The sequence below is a fragment of the Sapajus apella genome, unplaced genomic scaffold (genome assembly GCF_009761245.1).
Source record: "Sapajus apella isolate SASKATOON/1434 unplaced genomic scaffold, GSC_monkey_1.0 scaffold68, whole genome shotgun sequence".
NCBI lineage: Eukaryota > Metazoa > Chordata > Mammalia > Primates > Cebidae > Sapajus > Sapajus apella.
In genome coordinates this window covers 501,903-521,392 of record NW_022437008.1, presented here as the reverse complement: position 1 = coordinate 521,392, position 19,490 = coordinate 501,903, and the positions used below count along the sequence as shown (strand labels likewise).

The 19,490-nt window shown below is 50.4% G+C and overlaps 1 protein-coding gene across 2 annotated transcripts; it reads left to right on the top strand.

Moving 5' to 3' along the window:
- The first annotated feature begins 4,053 nt into the window (after positions 1–4,053).
- On the top strand, positions 4,054–10,584 carry ZNF574 (zinc finger protein 574). Of its 2 annotated transcripts, none has more exons than XM_032249251.1 (2): positions 4,054–4,240; positions 7,616–10,584. In XM_032249251.1, the coding sequence occupies exon 2, from the start codon at positions 7,636–7,638 to the stop codon at positions 10,327–10,329; it is 2,694 nt and encodes an 897-aa protein (XP_032105142.1). In that variant the 5' UTR covers positions 4,054–4,240; positions 7,616–7,635; the 3' UTR covers positions 10,330–10,584. The 2 variants fall into 2 exon arrangements, with proteins under 2 accessions (XP_032105142.1, XP_032105141.1); XM_032249250.1 differs by lacking the exon at positions 4,054–4,240 and adding an exon at positions 5,086–5,260.
- The last annotated feature ends 8,906 nt before the right edge of the window (positions 10,585–19,490 follow it).

Below are 19,490 nucleotides of genomic sequence, written 5' to 3'. Positions count from 1 at the left end.
AGAGATGAAGAGAAATGAAGAAACAGCCATCAAGACTGTCCAGAGAAGTGGGCCGAGGCCCACAAACCCCACAAACCCCACAAGGGCAAGGACAGGAAAAGCCCCGGGATAAGAAATAAAGGCCCACGGAGACAAGGGAGCAGCCTGCAGAGACAAGCAAAAGGACCTCGGAGACCAGGACAGTGTGTGGACACAGAGACCTCACATGAAGGAAAACACGGGAGAAGCCAGAGACACTAGAGAGAGGCCCCCAGAAACAGAAAGCACTCCTCGGATATGGGGAGCAGTCCACAGGGGCAGGGAGAGAGCCAAGGAGAGCTGAAGAAGGTCACAGAAACAAGGGAGGCCTATAGACACAAGGGGACCACAATGACAAGGATGTGGCTCACAGACATAAGAGAGCCACTGAGGCAGGAGCTGCCAGCCTGGAGATGCGAGGGAAGCCTCCCCCAATAGAAGTAGCTCCTATAGAGGTGAGGGGATGGGTGGTGAGTATGAGAATTCTCTGTCATGCATAGAGAAATCCTTGGGACCCTCAGAGATGAGTGGGTGGAGAGAAGGGAGTCGCAGGAGCGGAGAGGCAGTGGGTAAGGTGGATGGGACAAGGACAGAAAGCTGGAGGGCAGAGCCAGGAGAAGTGGGAGACTCCTTCCCAGAGAACACTCTGCAGCATTTCAGAAGGAGCCGAGCAGGGCAGGGGGATGGAAGAGAGAAGCGACACAGATCTTGGAGTGGGGGTGGGTGGTGCATGGTTGGGTGGGGGGTGAAATTTGAGGGGAAGAAATATGACAGTTGGTGCTGAAGGCTGAGCCCGTGACTCACCACCACCCCCGATGCTCGTGATGGGGAAGAGACACTGACACACTCACGTGTGGCCCACAGCACATGTGACCACATGCCTCGAACACACAGCTGACACATGGCAAACTCCTGGACCACGTCAGCCTGGCACGGGAAGCCCTCTACAGGCTGGCATGTGGGACATCCTGGACACACATCTGACACATACATCTGACGCTGAAGGACCGCCAACTTTACACACACCTCCTTATCCCACTTGGTCAACATCTACACCCAACCCCCAAACACCCACACTCAGCTCCAGTCAGGCTTAAAAGCCTAAACTCACACTCGCCTTTAGGACTTTACTTATGCAGGACCTCAACACAGAACACCATCCTCTTGACTAGAGCAGTGGCTCACGCCTGTAACCCCAGCACTTTAGGAGGCCAAAGCAGGTGGACCACCTGGGGTCGGGAGTTCAAGACCAGGCAGGCCAACATGGCAAAACCCCATCACTACTAAAAATACAAAAATTAGCCAGGCCCACTGGCACACTCCTTTAGTTCCAGCTAATTGGGAGGCTGAGGCACAAGAATCGCTTGAACCCAGGAGGCGGAGGCTGCTGTGAGCCATGATCACGCCACTACACTCCAGCCTAGGAGACAGAGCAAGATTTATCTCCAAAAAAAAAAAAAAAAAACCACCATCCACTCAAAATTCAACGTGTGCCCAAAATCCTAGCCAGTCCTGTGCTATCACCTCCAGAAGGACAAGTCCAGGCCTCAGTTTATTCCTATATCATCTGGAAAGACAGACCTACATAACCCAAATCAAGTTGGGAAGTCCAAGCAAAAGGCCTGAGAAGTCACCCAGATCTTCAGATTTTCTTTTCTTTTTTGAGGCAGTGTTTCACTCTTGCTGCCCAGGCTGGAGTGCAATGGTGCGATCTTGGCTCACTGCAACCTCCGTCTTCCGGGTTCAAGTGATTCTCCTGTCTCAGCCTCTCAAGTAGCTGGGATTACAGGCATGTACCACCACCCCCGGCTAATTTTTTATGTTTAGTAGAGACAGGGTTTCTCCATGTTGGTCAGGCTGGTCTCTAACTCCCGACCTCAGGTGATCTGCCCACTTTGGTCTCCCAAAGTGCTGGGATTATAGGCTGAGCTGCCGCACCTGGCCTCATCCTCAGATTTTTTTCAAGTGGGGAAAAGGAGGTTTCAGCAGGAGCAAGAATCTGCCCAACACCACACAGTCTGTCAAAGACTGAGCATGGCTTCCACTAATTTGGTACCTACCCCAGGTAATTTTGCTCTAAGACAAACCCAGACTGCTTCAGAGCAGGCAGGGCCTAGCTTTAGCTCACTAATTTCCACCAACTCTTTACTTCTTGCATTCATGCCTTCAACATGCAACCACTTGAACTTCCCACCTGCCAAGCAGGTGAGCCGGGGGGCCAAGAGTGTAGACCTTGAGGTCAACTCCTGGGTTGGAATCCCAACTCTTCCTAACTATGGGAACTATGACTAGTTACTTCTCTAGGCCTCGATGTTTGTAAAGTCAGCATGACAGTTTCTCCCTCATAGCATAGTTGAGAGGATTAAACTGAATAATGCACGTAAGCACTGAGCATAATACCTAGCATGTCATAATACCCTCAAGAGATATTAGTTATTATTATTAGGTTTCCTGAGATACTAATAAAAATAACAACTGGCCAGGCACAGTGGCTCATACATGTAATCCTACCATTTTAAGAGGCCAAGGCAGGATGGCTTGAGCCCAGAGTTCCAAGACCAGCCTGGGCAACATGGTGAGACCCTATCTCTGGAAAAAAAAAAAAAAAAATGCAGTCCTGGTGGCAGTGGATCACGCCTAGAAACCCAGCACATTGGGAGGCCGAGGTGGGTGGGTAGCGAGGTCAGGATTTCAAGACCAGCCTGGTCAAGATGGTGAAACCCCATCTCTACTAAAAATACCAAAAAATTAGCCAGGAATGGTGGTGGGAGTTTGTAATCCCAGCTAATCGGGAGGTGGAGGCAGAGAATTGCTTGAACCCAGGAGGCGAAGGTTGCAGTGAACTGAGATCGTGCCACTACACTCCAGCCTGGGCAACAGAGCGAAACTCCATCTAAAAAAACAAATAAATAAAAAATAAAGCCGGGCATGGTGGCTCATGCCTATAATCCCAGCACTTCGGGAGGTCAAGGTATATGGATCAACTTGAGGCTAAGAGTTCAAGACCAGCCTGGCAAACATGGCAAAACCCTGTCTCCACTAAAAATACAAAAATTAGCCACCCATGGTGGTGTGCAACCATAGACCCGGCTACTTGGGAGGCCAAGGCAGGAGAATCGCTTGAACCCAGGAGGCAGAGGTTGCAGTGAGCAGAGCTCGTGCCATTGCACTCCAGCCTGTGTGGTGGGCAAGAGTGAGACCGTCTCCAATAAATAAATAAATAAATAAATTTTAGATATCCAGATATCTTTTTTTTTTTTTTCAGAGATAAAAAAGCACTCCAGCTCCTGTACCCCAGGCTAGAGTGCAATGGTGCGATCTTAGCTAACTGCAACCTCCGCCTCCCGGGTTCAAGTGATTCTCCTGGCTCATCCTCCCAAGTGGCTGGGATTACAGGCACATGCCACCTTATCTGGCTGATTTTTGTATTTTTAGTAGAGACAGGGTTTCACCATGTTGGCTGGCTGGTCTCGAACTCCTGACCACAGGTGATCCACCTGCCTCAGCCTCCCAAAGTATTGGGATTACATGCGTGAGCCACTGCGTCCAGCTAAAATATCTTTTACTCTGTACCTCAAAACCACCATGAGATGGGCTATTAGCCCCATTTCACAGATGAGAAACTTAGGCACAGGACAGTTAACTTCTACTAGAACCCGGATTCCAATCCGGGAATCTGTTTTAACTGTACAGGCCTGGTGTTAGGGAATTTAATCCACGAGAAAGATAGGGCATCTAGAGACCAAATGGCCATAGCAAAACTGATGAATGGCATCAGGTAGATAAATAAATAACCCAATTCTGAGACTCAGTTTCCTCATCCGAGAAATTGAAACTCCTCTGTGCTTGGGTTCAGGGAGTAGGTCTGGAAATCTTTTTTTCTTTTAGATGGAGTCTCGCTCTGTCGCCCAGGCTTGAGCGTACTGGCGCGATTTCGGCTCACTGCAACCTCGGCCTCCTGGGTGCAATCAAATCTCGGGCCTCGGCGTCCCAAGTTCCTGGGATTACAAGTACACGCCCATGCCCAGCTAATTTTTTGTATTTTTAGTAAAGACAGTGGTTTCAACATGTTGGCCAGGTGGGTCTTGAACACCTGACCTCAGATGATCCACCCGCCTCAGCCTCCCAAAGTGCTGGAATTACAAGCGAGAGCTACCGCGCCCTGCCTGGAAACTTTTTACTGGGGCAACTCCCACCCAAGACCGAGCGTCGCAGAAACAAGGTGAGTAGGAATGGCCAGAGCCCTTGGAGACATGGTAACTGTAAGAGTCAGTCACCCCGGAAGGAGGCGCTACCTGCTCACTTCCTTCAGGCTCTCACCCCGATTGTCCTTCAGGTCCTCTACCCGCCACGTTCCCTGTTCCTTCCAATGAAATTGCCTGTCCCTGCTGCTCCTTTTTCTCCATATCCCCGCTCTCCTTGCTTCCCCTCCGACATTTCTCCTCTCGCCACCTCCCAAAAGTCCCCTCGGTCTTCTCCCTGTTTCTTCCTGTTGCCTTCATTACCCTCCTTTTAATAAAGTGAGTCTGGAGTCTTGGTTTCCTTTTCTCCCTCCATGTGGCTGGTGCTGCAGTTTGCCCTTTTCCCATTGCGCTGAGTGGTTTCACTTTCTCCCTCTGACCCTCGGGGAAACCACGGAGGCTCCCGTGCCTCCAATCCGCCGCTCCAACCCCCAGGGTGCCGCGCGCCTCAATTTCCCAGCCTCTCCCCTTCCCTCTCTCTGACCCCAACGCTGACTCCCTCACGGCATCCCCAAGATGGCGCCTACGGCGGCGCTCCGCCGCCTGACGTCATCGCGCCGCCCTTCGCTCAGAGCTCCCTTCAGGAGCCGTCGGAGGCGGAGTCGAGGAGGAGGAGGAGGAGCATCCTCTAGGGAGGATTAAAGGGGCGGGTACTATCCACCCGAGGGCCGACCGGTGAGGGAACGTCGCTAAAGGATTGGTTGGGCGCTGCGGGGAATCTCGACGCTCTTCACTATTGGCTCAAACCTCAGAGGCATAAACGTCGATTGGCCGAACGGTAGGTCCTGAGCGGACGATGATTGGTTGCATCCGGCCGTCTGCACGGCGGCCGAGGAAGAAGGTGGGAGGGGCGTTGCTGAGGCTAGCTGGGGGTGAGAGCGAGGCTGCGGAGCAGGCGAGAGGCGACGGCGAGAGCTAGAGCGGGCGCAGCGCTAGGGTGGCCGTGCAAGGGAATCCGTGGCCCGCGCCCGGGCCCGGGGCGGGCGAGACGGCGGAGGCAGGTGAGTGCGAGCGGGCGCGCGGAGGCTGGCCGGGCTGCCCTCCCTGCCGCCGCGGCCTCCTGTCGCCAGTCCGCCTGCGCACTGAGGGCTTGAGGGAGCGCGCGCCGGGCAGTTAGGGCGGAGCGGCACCAACCGCCGACCGAGCGCGCGGGCGGCCGGGCGGGGGCCTGGCCGGGGCGGCGGGTGGGGAAGGGGAATGTAGTCGCATGCGGGCTGAGTGAGGAGGAGCGGGGCTCGGGCTGGGGCCTTGGCGGGACACCTGGGCGGGAAGGGGAGGCCTCAGAGCTGCCCCAGGAGGGCTCCGCAAGCTCCCTAGGGTTTGGGGTAAATGACTTGGTGGCGTGTTAAGTCCAGGACGAAGGGGCTGGGCCGGTTAGACGGTACTGGGGTGCCCGGTGAGGGGCTTAGCGTGTGAGAAAGATAATTAAGTTAACCAAGGGGGGAAATAGTTCTTCCTGGAAAGAATTGGGGCGGTGAGAGGGGTCTTGGTGTGGAAAGGTATTAGGAAATAGATACCCCAAGGGAGCGCTTTAGAGCTAAGGAGGAGTCCAGTTGTAAAGGATAAGGTTAAATTAATGTGAAGAAACCTTAAACCAATGTGGGTACATTGGGTATACGGGATGTATTTACCATCGGGAGGTTGGGTACCCTTGGAATGCGTGAAGAGGGGTCTCTGTACAAAAAAGGGTTATGTGTATGTTAAAAGGGTGTCTGGGTGTCCCTGGAATGAGCTAGGGAAGGTGGTCTTTTATAAGTCCAGGTAATTAGGCCAAGGTGAAGATGGGATTTGGTTATTGGAAGGAGAGGAAGTAAAGTGGGAGAGATCTGTGTGCTAAAGTGAGAAGTGTCTGGGAATTCCTGGAATGAGACTGAGATGTTAGGTTGCTAAGACGTTGGGGGTCTGAGTACCCCCTAGAGTAGTAGGCTGGTGAGAGGGGTTTGAGTGTGAGGAAGAGGGGTCTGCTGGATTAGGGTGGTGATAAGGGTTCTGTATGAGAATAGGAGGTTCGGGTATCCCTAAAGGGGATTTGGGCACCGAGAGGGGTGAGTGTAAAGGAACTTAAGCCATTGTGAAGGATGGTCTGCATATCTCTGGAATGGGTTAGAGTGTGTGTGGATCTTTACGAAAAGAAGAGGAGTTATGTTGCTAGGAAGAGGAGGGTCTGAGCATCCCTAGAATGGGTGAGGTTGAGTTGGGTCTTTTAGCAAATTAAAAAAGATTAGGTTAATAATGTGAAGGAGAATCTGGATATTCCTTGGATGGATTAGGGTGGGCCTGTTGGCAGGAGGTTGATAGGTTGATATGAAGTGAAGATATGGGTGTCCCTGAATGAGTGACTATGTATGAACAGGAAGGGCTTAAATCAATGGGAAGAGGGGATCTGGGTATCCCAGAGGGGATTAGAGTTGTCAGTTTGGTCTTGGTACAAAGAAGAGGTGATGAATATAAAGAGTGGATAGATAGCCTGGAGACAGGAGTTAGGGTGGTGGGAGGTTCTAGGTCTGAAGCGAGGAGTAGGCGTTTGTGAAAATGGGTCTGGGTATTCTGGATAGGGGGTTGGGGTTGTAGGAGAAGGCCTTGATTTGTAGAGGAGGTTAAGTAATTAAACAAGGCTGGGTATCATGAAGTGGTTAAGGTGGGCAAAGTCTGAGTGTGGAGATGGGTTAGGGCAGTGTGAGGAAAATTTGATTGCCAGGAAGGGATAGTTTGATGTGAGGAATCTGGGCACCTGAGGAAGAGTTAGTGGGTAACGGGGGTTGCATGTAAAGGGGAGGGTTGGCACTGTGTACAGTGCTGAAAGTGGAGTGGTGGGGCATTGGGCAGTTTGAGTGGTCTGGGTATAAAAAGAAGTCTGAGAACCTGGGAGAAGGAGTGGAGCCCATGGGAGGGGTGTTGCTGGGAGAAACAGGTGGGAAAGGCCTATATGAGTTTTCATTTGGGTACCTTGGAGAGGAATGGGATGACATGAGTTGCTAAGAAAAGAAGTCAGTGGAAGGAAGTTTAAGTGGAGGTTCCAGTGTGCTGGGCCAAGCTGTGGGACCCACTGAGAGGTGTGGGAGATGAGGGGACTGGAAGGGTGACAAGGACCTGGGGGTGGAGTTTGATGCAAGTTGATTCAGAGGTGAGACTGTGGGTAGATTTCCTGGGGAAGGGATTACCTGGAAGATTTTGTGTTTGGTATTTATTAGGTTGAAGGGAGGAAGGATTATTAGGAGAGAGGGAGGCAGAATTTTAAAAATCAAGGGAAGAAGTTAGGGAGAAGTGATCTAAGGTATTAGGAGTGGAGAGTGATAAAGGGAAGAGCTGAGGAATCAGTGACCTAACTGGTTTGTCCCCATTGTCCCTTCTTCCAGCCCAGGGCCTTGCTGCTGCCATGACTGAGGAGTCAGAAGAGACAGTCCTGTACATTGAGCACCGCTATGTCTGCTCTGAGTGCAACCAGCTTTATGGATCCCTGGAAGAGGTGCTTATGCACCAAAACTCCCACGTGCCTCAGCAGCACTTTGAGCTGGTGGGCGTGGCTGACCCTGGAGTCAGTGTGGCCACGGAGGCAGCCTCAGGCACAGGCCTCTATCAGACCCTTGTGCAGGAGAGCCAGTACCAGTGCCTGGAGTGCGGTCAACTGCTGATGTCACCCAGCCAGCTCCTGGAGCACCAGGAGCTGCACCTGAAAATGATGGCACCCCAGGAGGCACTGCCACCTGAGCCACCACCCAAGGCACCACCCTTGAGCTCCAGCACCATCCACTACGAGTGTGTGGATTGCAAGGCTCTTTTTGCCAGCCAGGAGCTCTGGCTGAACCACCGGCAGACACACCTCCGGGCCACGCCCACCAAAGCTCCTGCCCCTGTTGTCCTGGGGTCCCCAGTTGTTCTAGGGCCTCCCATGGGCCAGGCCCGCGTGGCTGTGGAGCACTCATACCGCAAGGCAGAAGAGGGTGGAGAAGGGGCGGCTGTCCCATCTGCCGCTGCCACCACCACCACTGAGGTGGTGACTGAGGTGGAGCTGCTGCTCTACAAGTGCTCTGAATGCTCCCAGCTCTTCCAGCTGCCAGCGGATTTCCTGGAGCACCAGGCCACTCACTTTCCTGCTCCTGTCCCGGAGTCTCAGGAGCCTGCCCTACAGCAGGAGATGCAGGCCTCATCACCTGCAGAGGTGCCTGTGTCTCAGCCTGACCCCTTGCCAGCTTCTGACCACAGTTATGAGCTGCGCAATGGCGAAGCCATTGGGCGGGATCGTCGGGGACGCAGGGCCCGAAGGAACAACAGTGGAGAAGCAGGCGGGGCAGCCACACAGGAGCTCTTCTGCTCAGCCTGTGACCAGCTCTTTCTCTCGCCACACCAGCTACAGCAGCACCTGCGGAGTCACCGGGAGGGTGTCTTTAAGTGCCCCCTGTGCAGTCGTGTCTTCCCTAGCCCTTCCAGTCTGGACCAGCACCTTGGTGACCACAGCAGCGAGTCACACTTCCTGTGCGTAGACTGTGGCCTGGCCTTTGGCACAGAAGCCCTCCTCCTGGCCCACCGGCGAGCCCACACCCCGAATCCTCTGCATTCGTGTCCATGTGGAAAGACGTTTGTCAACCTTACCAAGTTCCTTTATCACCGGCGTACTCATGGGGTAGGGGGTGTTCCTTTGCCCACAACACCAGTCCCACCAGAGGAGCCTGTCATTGGTTTCTCTGAGCCAGCTCCAGCAGAGACTGGAGAGCCAGAGGCTCCTGAGCCCCCTGTGTCCGAGGAGACCTCAGCAGGGCCCACTGCCCCAGGCACCTACCGCTGCCTCCTGTGCAGCCGTGAATTTGGAAAGGCCTTGCAACTGACCCGACACCAACGTTTTGTGCATCGGCTGGAGCGGCGCCATAAATGCAGCATTTGTGGCAAGATGTTCAAGAAGAAGTCTCACGTGCGTAATCACCTGCGTACGCACACAGGGGAGCGGCCCTTCCCTTGCCCTGACTGCTCCAAGCCCTTCAACTCGCCTGCTAACCTGGCCCGCCACCGGCTTACACACACAGGAGAGCGGCCCTACCGGTGTGGGGACTGTGGCAAGGCTTTCACGCAAAGCTCCACGCTGAGGCAGCACCGCTTGGTGCATGCCCAGCACTTCCCCTACCGCTGCCAGGAATGTGGGGTGCGTTTTCACCGCCCTTACCGCCTGCTGATGCACCGCTACCATCACACAGGTGAATACCCCTATAAGTGTCGCGAGTGCCCCCGCTCCTTCTTACTGCGCCGGCTGCTGGAGGTGCACCAGCTTGTGGTCCATGCTGGGCGCCAGCCCCACCGCTGCACATCCTGTGGGGCTGCCTTCCCCTCCTCACTGAGGCTCCGGGAGCACCGCTGTGCAGCTGCTGCTGCCCAGGCCCCGCGGCGCTTTGAGTGTGGCACCTGTGGCAAGAAAGTGGGCTCAGCTGCTCGGCTGCAGGCACATGAGGCGGCCCATGCAGCTGCTGGGCCTGGAGAGGTTCTAGCTAAGGAGCCCCCTGCCCCTCGAGCCCCACGGGCCACTCGTGCACCAGTTGCCTCTCCCGCAGCCCTCGGAGGCACTTCTGCGGCATCCCCTGTGGCCCCTGCCCGCCGCCGGGGTCTAGAGTGCAGCGAGTGCAAGAAGCTGTTCAGCACAGAGACGTCACTGCAGGTGCACCGGCGCATCCACACAGGTGAGCGGCCGTACCCATGTCCAGACTGTGGCAAAGCGTTCCGTCAGAGTACCCACCTGAAAGACCACCGGCGCCTGCACACAGGTGAGCGGCCCTTTGCCTGTGAAGTGTGTGGCAAGGCCTTTGCCATCTCCATGCGCCTGGCAGAACATCGCCGCATCCACACTGGCGAACGACCCTACTCCTGCCCTGACTGTGGCAAGAGCTACCGCTCGTTCTCCAACCTCTGGAAGCACCGCAAGACCCATCAGCAGCAGCATCAGGCAGCTGTGCGGCAGCAGTTGGCAGAGGCAGAGGCTGCTGTTGGCTTGGCTGTGATGGAGACTGCCGTGGAGGCGCTGCCCCTGGTGGAAGCCATTGAGATCTACCCTCTGGCCGAGGCTGAGGGGGTCCAGATCAGTGGCTGACTCTGCCCGACTTCCTCTTCAGCACCTCCACGCCCTGTTGCTGAAGGCCCTCCAGCATCCCCTTAAGCCTCTGTACATACTGTGTCCCTTCCTCTTCCCATCCCACCACCATGTAAGTTCTAAATTGGATTTATTCTCTCCTGAGGGGATGCTCTGAGGTCCTTAACACACACAAAGGTGCCCCCAACCTTCCACCTCTTAGCACTGGTTACCCCAAAAATGAAACTGTTAATAAAGACTGAGTTGCCAGCCGTGTATAGAGTGGAATTTAAGAGGCATGAGGCCAGGTACTAGGTCTCACAGCTCATGGCTGCGTCACCAACACCCAAAAGTGGGTCTGGCAGGCAGTAGGGGTATTAGGAGCTCAGTAAACATTTGCTGGGCAGAAGAGAATGACCTGGTGTTCATGGGCATGGCTCTCAGAGCAGGGCCTTCACTTTACTGCTAGATGGAGGTAGCATGGCTGTCTTGCCACTAGAGGTCCCATATCCCTGTGGAAAAGCTCAAAGGTGTTTTATGCTAGTGGCAGGAACTTTTTTAGACAAATCAGATTCTTGCACCCTGTCCCCGACTGCTGGCCTGATGTGGGCCTTGTCTCCCAAGGCCGTCTGATTTTCTCACTGGTCCCCAAGGGCAAATGCAGGTAGGCATGATCTCAGGCTGTGGAATTGAAGGAGATTCTGAATAATATGTGTCTGGGCATAGGAGGCTTCATGAGGGATGGTGACTTGAATTCCCATCAAGTTGGATTTTGGCTCAGCCAAGATTTTTAATGTGGAAGAGGGATTGTTGGCTGGCTGGCCAATGTTTGAACATTAGTCTCAAGTACTATATAACTTTGAGTAATATTCTCACTGATTATGTGAGAACATTTTGCAGGAAAGGAATCTGCAGTCAAAAGCATTGAGATGACTTGCCCAGGTCAGAATTTAGGCCTGATTTCATTTGGTTTAATCACCCATATGCTTTTCTCTCCACTTTGCTGCCTTCTGCATACTTTGGGGAGGGTGGTGGAAACAAGATGGAAGTGTGTGACTGGTGGGATGCTAGGCTGCTGTGCTAGCCTTGCCTCAGACCCCCTCTCCCCAAGGATTATTCCAGATGCTTCTGTTGGAAATAACTTTTCTTTTTTTGAGACGGAGTCTTGCTGTGTCACTCAGAATGGAGAGCAATAGCATGATCTCAGCTCACTGAAACCTTCACCTCATGGGTTCGAGTGTTTCTCCTGCCTCAGCCTCCCAAGTAGCTGGGATTACAGGCATGTGCCACCACGCCCAGCTAATTTTTGTATTTTTAGTAGAGGTGGAGTTTCACCATGTTGGCCAGGCTGGCCTCAAACTCCTGATTTCAGGTGACCTGCCCACCTCAGTCTCCCAAAGTGCTAAGGTTACAGGCATGAGCCACCACACCAGGCCTGAAAGAACTCTTATTTCTCTAAGACAGTCTCTCTCTGTTGCCTAGGCTGGAGTGCAATGGCACGTTCTCAGCTCACTGCAACCTCCGCCTCCTGGGTTCAAGCAATTCTCTTGCCTCAGCCTCAGGTAGCTGGGATTACAGGCATGCACCACCATGCCCAGCTAATTTTTTTGTAGTTTTAGTAGAAACAGAGTTTCACCATGTTGGTCAAGCTAGTCTTGAACGCCTGACCTCAAGTGATCCACCTGCCTTGGCCTCCCAAAGGGCTGGAATTATGGGCATGAGCCACCAAGCCTGGCTGGAAAGAACTCTTAACCAGAACTTCAATAAGTGAGAGATAATAGGGAAGCTATTTGTATTGAAACTCAGGGAAAGGGAGGCCTGAGACTTTCTCACTTGGCTTTCCCATTTTTTTTTTTTTTTTTTTTTTTGAGACAGTCTCACTGGAGTGCAATGTCAATGTCACGAACATGGTTCACTGCAGCCTCACCCTTCCCAGCTCCTGATCTTCCCACCTGAGCTATGACTACAGGCACATGCCAGCTGATTTTTGTGTTTATTGTAGAGACAGTCTCACCATGTTGCTCAGGCTAGTCTCCAACTTCTAGACTCAAAGGCTCCACCCAAAGTGCTGCGATTACAGGTGTGAGCCACAGCACCTGGCCTTCCCCGTTCCACTCCCTTCAGGCCCTTAACACTCTGTGAGCGCTAGGACTCTAGGGCATCATTTGAAAGTCTAGTTCAGCCTGTTGCTCAGATGAGAAGGCTAGAAGTGAGATCTCCTAACTCCACTTTTTTACTACATTGTGCTTTTAATCATTAAAAAAAAAAAAAAAAAACTTGATGTCCTAACAGATATGAAGAGCAAATCGTTAAGCAGTTGCTTCCCACCTGGGTGTACAGATCATGGCAACCACCTTTAAAAACTTCATACCCTGCAGAAAGGACTAGAGCCATCTTGGCCCAGCATGCCAGGTCCCTCAGTTCCCAGGTAAAGTCATTCCCAAGCCTCCCCCTCAAGAGCTGTAACATCATGAAAGTAAAGAAATAAGTGTTCAGAACAATTGGAGTAGTCATCCATGCAAAACCATAAAGATCAGGCTGAATAAAGAAAAGGGATGGAATGAAGGAGAAAAACGTGATGATGCTTGCTAGCTACAAGATAAAGAGGCTCTCAGCAGGAAAGAATGGTTCTGTGATGGTGTCTGGTCATCCTTCCTCCATTATTCTCTCTTGCAGCTTCAGTTTGACTCCTACCCTGAGAAGAGTTTGTGCAAACACATTTATGAACAAGTTTAGGGGGTTCTTTGTTCACCAACATCCTGGTGAAGCTTCCATGGTCCTCAGTTGAGCCATGGTCCTAAAAAAGATATCACTTATTACTTGTTGGATGCTGTTGTTCGATTGGACGGGCAAAGGTTCCCAAATGCTGATGTGTGTTAGGAAATTCCCCCTGAGGCTTAGATCCAGCAAGCACGTGTGGGGTGATACCCAGGAACCTGCATTATATACACACCAATTCTGATGAAACTGGGGCTTGCATTGCTTGTTTTTAGTTGGGCAAGCCAAGTAGTTAAGGCAACAAGAACACTGGTTCCCTGGTGCCCAATGTTTTTGGGTTTATTTTTTTTTAAAGAGAGGGTTTCACCATGTTGGTCAGGCTGCTCTCAAACTCCCGACCTCAGGAGGTCCTCCTGCCTCAGCCTCCCAAAGTGCTGGGACCACAGGCGTGAGCCACCACGCCTGGCCTTGGGTTTATTTTTTTTAATAGTTACATTTTATTAGAAAAGATTAATATAAAGGATGGTGATTGCTTCATTACATCATCTTCATAGTATAAGAAAAATAGAGTGGAAAAAAAAGTAAAGGAAAGGAAAACAAAGCTTGCTAGCCTTAGCATTCACCTCTACACCATATCATGTGTGGGAAGATTGTGGTAACACATCTATAAATGTTTTAAGGAAAAAAAATATTGTGACCAAAGAATTGGACACACTGCAGATGCGCATGTGAAAAATGGAAGAAAATTAGGTGTCCAAATAAAGAGATTAAATTTAAAATTTGGGAAAATTTGAGAATATAAATAGGCACTGAAATAATTTATGATAGTGTAGCTACGGTTAAAAAAAAATTTTTTTGCCGGGTGCGGTGGCTCAAGCCTGTAATCCCAGCACTGTGGGAGGCCGAGGCGGGTGGATCACGAGGTCAAGAGATCGAGACCATCCTGGTCAACATGGTGAAACCCCGTCTCTACTAAAAATACAAAAAATTAGCTGGGCATGGTGGCGCGTGTCTGTAGTCCCAGCTACTCAGGAGGCTGAGGCAGGAGAATTGCCTGAACCCAGGAGGCGGAGGTTGCGGTGAGCCGAGATCGCGCCATTGCACTCCAGCCTGGGTAACAAGAGTGAGACTCTGTCTCAAGAAAAAAAAAAAAAAATTTTTTTTTTGAGACACAGTCTCACTCTATTGCCCAGGCTGTAGTGCAGCAGGGCAATCTTCGCTTACTGTAACCTGTGCCTCCTGGGGTCAGGAGATTCTCCTGCCTCAGCCTCCCTAAGTATCTGGGATTACTGGTGCCTGCCACCACATCCAGCTAATTTTTGTATTTTTAGTAGAGACAGGGTTTCACCATGTTGGTCAGGCTGGTCTTGAACTCCTGACCTCAGGTGATCCACCACCCTCGGCCTCCCAAAGTGCTGGGATTACAGGCATAAGCCACCATGCCCAGCCTGAAACAAAATAAATTCTACTAATTGTTCTTGTAAAAGAAATGACATAAGATTTAAAAGGTTAATGTATTAGGGTTCTGTTTATACAAAAAATACATAACCAGTAGGTTATGTGCGTGTGTGTATGCATATATCTTACCTGTTATATGTACATAAATGATATAGTAAATATTGATATATGTAAAGATACGTATTTTTTTTAATAGAAGTTTGTTTCACTCTTTGTAGACATATATAAACATACATTTTTATATATGTTTTGAACGCTTAGGACAGAGCTCCAGCACACTGTCTTTAATAAATGACAAATATAAAAGACAGTGTGCTGGATCTCCAGATCCTATTTATATATACTTTAACCTGTTGTCTACCATCTACATTAGGTATTTCTCCTAATGCTATCCCTCCCATAGCCCCCGACCCTCTGACAGGCCCTAGTGTGTGATGTTCCCTTCCTTCAGTCCATGTGTTCTCATTGTTCAACTCCCACTTAGGCGTGAGAACATTCGGTGTTTGGTTTTCTGTTCCTGTGTTAGATTTTATTTTCCTTTTCTTATTTTATTTTATTTTTTTTTATAAAAAGACAGGGTTTCACCATGTTGGTCAGGCTGGTCTTGAACTCCCGACCTCAGGTAATCTGCCCACCTTGGCCTCCAAAGTGCTTGGATTACAGGCGTGAACCAGCACGCCCGGCCAGGTTTTTTCTCTTTTTTTTTTTTTTTTTTTTTTTTGAGAGAAAGTCTTGCTCTGTTGCCCAAGCTGGAATGCGGTGGCACAATCTTGGCTTACTACAAACCGCCCACCCTGGGTTCAAGTGAGTCTCCTGCCTCAGGCTCCTGAGTTTCTGGGATTACTGGCACCTGCCACCACACCCAGCTAATTTTTGTATTTTTAGTAGAGACAGGGTTTCACCATGTTGGTCAGGCTAGTCTTGAACGCCTGACCTCAGGTGATCCACCAGCCTTGGCCTCCCAAAGTGCTGGGATTACAGGCATGAGCCACCACGCCCAGCCTAAAACAAAATAAATTCTTTTTTTTTTTTTTTTTTTTTTTTGAGGAGGAGGTTCGCTCGTTACCCAGGCTGGAGTGCGATGGCGCAATCTCGGCTCGCCGCAACCTCCGCCTCCTGGGTTCAGGCAATTCTCCTGCCTCAGCCTCCTGAGCAGCTGGGATTACAGGCACGCGCCACCATGCCCAGCTAATTTTTTGTAGCCTTAGTAGAGACGGGGTTTCACCATGTTGACCAGGATGGTCTCGATCTCTTGACCTCGTGATCCACCCGCCTCGGCCTCCCACAGTGCTGGGATTACAGGCTTGAGCCACCGCGCCCGGCTACAAAATAAATTCTAATAATTGTTGTTGTAAAAGAAATGACATAAGATGTCATTTGCCAAATGACAAGATGGGTTTCACCATATTAGCCAGGCTGACTTCGAACTCCTGACCTCGTGATCTGCCCACCTCAGCCTCCCAAAGTGCTGGGATTACAAGCGTAAGCCACTACGCCTGGCCCATGTTTGGGGTCTTGCTATGTAGACCAAGCTGGTCTCAAACTCCTGGCCTCAAGGGATCTTCCCATCTCGGCCTTTCAAAGTGCTGGGATTAGAGACGTGAACCATGACTCCCGGCCTGTTTTGTTTTGTTTTCTGTTTTTTAGAGCCACGCTCTGTCACCCAGGCTGGAATCTAGTGGCACAATCACAGTTCACTGCATCCTCAACCTCCTGGGCTCAAGTGATCCTCCTGCCTCATCCTCCAAGTAGCTGGATCCACAGGCGAGCGCCACCGCATCTGGCTAATTTATTTTGTAGAGATGGGGTCTTGGGTTCTGTGTGGTTCTGACTGTGCCACCCTGAAGATAGGCCTGGACCAAATGATCATCTTCAATGTACTATTCTGACGCTCCACCCCTGCTGACTTGTTTTGAGAGTTGAGGTGCTTTGCTTTCTTTCAGTCTTGCCAAAACACTGCAATGCTAACAGTTTTTGTCTTACTAAATATGAAACGTATCTCTCTATTCCTTTTTCCTGTGCCTCGATTCCCACAGCCCTCACTATCGAATTTGCAGGATCCCAGCACCTCTGTACCAAGCATACATGAGAGGATGGAACAGTGTTGAGGAAACTCAACATTTTTTTTTTTTTTTTCCTGAGACAGAGTCTTACTCTGTCACCCAGGCTGGAGTGCAGTGTGGCATGATCTTGGCTCACTGCAACCACTACCTCCCAGGTTCAAGTGATTCTTGGGCCTCAACTGCCTGAGTAGCTGGGATTACAGGCATGCACCACCATGCCTGGCTAATTTTCATATTTTTAGTAGAGATGGGACTTCACCATGTTGGCCAAGCTAGTCTTGAACTCCTGGTCTCAAGTGATCTGCCCATCTTGGCCTCCCAAAGTGCTGGGATTACAGGCCTGAGCCACTGCGCCCAGCCTTGCAGTACATTTTCATTAATACCACCTCTAATTTTCAGCATTGAGGTCTTAGGGATCAGTCCATGGGCTGATGGCCTGGAGAAGCTGTTGCTACTGCCAAGATGGGTACAATAATTTGAGAAAGAGTTGCTATTGCTCTAAAAAGGAAGAGGGTTGGTGTATACATTGTACCACCAGAATAGTTCAAAATCAACTCTGGTTGGTTGGTTTGAGCCAGGGTCTCGCTCTGTCACCCAGGCTGGAGTGCAGTGGTGCTATCATAGCTCACTGTTGGCCTCCCAGGCTCAAGAGATCCTCCCACCTCAGCCTCCTGAGTAGCTGGGACCACAGATGCACACCATCATGCCCAGTTAATTTTGCTCAATTTTTGTAGAGATGGGGTCTCACTGTGTTGCCCAGGCTGGTGTCGAACTCCTGGGCTCAAGGGTTCTTCCTGCATTGGCCTCCTAAATGCTAGGATTACAGGCATGAGCCACCGCACATGGCCTCATTTATTTGTGTTTTTTAGTGATGTGAAAAAAATGACATATAACTCTTCTGTTAATTTATTTGACTATCTGTGAGGCTGAAACTTTTTAATGTGTTAGTTGAAACTCCGGTTTTAAACAGTCTCTCTCGTCCTCTGGCAAAGCATCCAGGGATGGAGATGGGTAGATACTTGCTGGTTTCCCGGCTTTCTCATAGTAGTCATTTATTGAAGACAGTGTGCTGGAGCTCCGTCCTAAGCACTTTACTTAGACCATCATCCTACAACCTTGTGAGGTAGATACTGTCCCTAATTTACGGATGAGGACACAGATGCTCACATATTGAAGGTCATATATTTATAAAATGGCAGGACTGAGATTTGAACTCAGAAATGTGAATTCATCCTGAATTTAAAGACTTGGTTCTTGGATTGGTGAGAACATTTGTGCAGGTTTTACTTCCAAACATTCACTCTTTTTTTAAATTTAATTTTTTTTTAATTTTTATTTTTTTTTTTTGAGACAAGGTCTCTCTCTTGTTACGCAGACTGGAGTGCAGTAGCACGATCACCATTCATTGCAGCCTCGATGTCCCAGGCTCAAGTGATCCTCCCACTTCAGTCTCCCAAGTAGCTAGGACTAGACTACAGGCACGCAACACCATGCCCCGCTGGGTTTTTGGGGTTTTTTAAGAGAAGAGTTCTCACTATGTTGCCCAGACTATGCGCATTCAGGAGTAAAACCCAGCATACAGATCTCCAACCCCATACCCGGATTTCTTTACCACCCTTCCCAGGACAGACAGGAGACCAAGGGAGAGCAGGCATCATTTCTCTCTGTACAGTTTTCAATTTTTTATTTTTTGATGTTTTTTGTTCAGATGAATGACACACTCAAGTTACAAAAATGGGGCCTTAAAAGAAGCACATTGTACAATGAACAAGCAGATTGGAGTTAAGAACACTGAAACACTAATCCGCTACCACGAGAAGAGACAGGGAGTAGGTACAGGAAGAGAAGGAAGGGGCTACCAACACAGGGGTCAGACGGAACTGAAAAGGAGGCAAACTTGGTGAGGATAGAGGAAAGGCAGGTCTACTCTGGGGCTGATTTCTGGATGCCACTTTTGGGCACCCTTGCCTTGTTCTTGCCACCCCCTCCAACTCCACTCACCCCCATTGTGTCTGACCTGGTTATTCTGGGAGGTGAGAGACACCCACACCAAAATGGGCTGAGCCAATCAGGTCTTTACAAGGTAGGGTGGTCAACTTACCCTAGTGCAGCCCAGGATTTGGAAGGTGATGGTGGCAGCAGTGGGACAAGAGGCCAGAAAGGAGCTGATCAAAGTTCAGGCCCCTGCTCTTCCCAAAGACTTCTTGCCCTTTCCCCACCCCACCATGATCCAAAGGCCCTCTACGAGTTGTCGAGAGAGACCCCCAGTCACCCTGCAATTATATAAATAAATAAATACTGAGCCCCTGGGTTTGGGGGACAGGTTGGGGGAGGGGCAGCAAGGATAGAAGACAGGAAAAAGGAAGGGGAGGGAGGCAGAGGGAAGAGGTCACAGACAAAGTAAATAGTTGTCTCCGTCCCAGCAATACTTCTCTCTGGATTTTTCTCTCCTTTTCTTGTTTGTTTAACAAGGAGCTAACAATTCAAGGACAAATACTTAAAAATATACATTATTTTTTCTTTGTTTCCGCTTTTGTCATCGTCGTCTTGCTTTGGAGACTGCTGAGGTCAAAGTTTAAACCGCATGAAGGACCTGCGGCTTGGAGTTTTTGTGTATTTTTTTTTTTAATTTTTATTTTTAAATTTTTTTCACTTTTTTTTCCAACGTATAAAAAGGTAGCGGAGTTGTCTGTGGGTTTTTTTTTTTTTTAATGGTTAAATCTTTGGTTTGTTTCTTTTTTCTCTTGGAGGCCTTTATCTCTCGCACTTGCCTTTCCCACTCAGAGACCAGTGGGGGCCCGCGTGTCTCAATCTTGCTGTCTGTCTCACTCTCTCTCTCACTCAGGTCCCCCTACCCTGGGCTAGAGGAAGAGAGAAGCACCCTGGGATTCGGGTGGGTTAGAAAAACTAGTCAGGTCAAGAGTTCACCCTGACTTGGCTAGT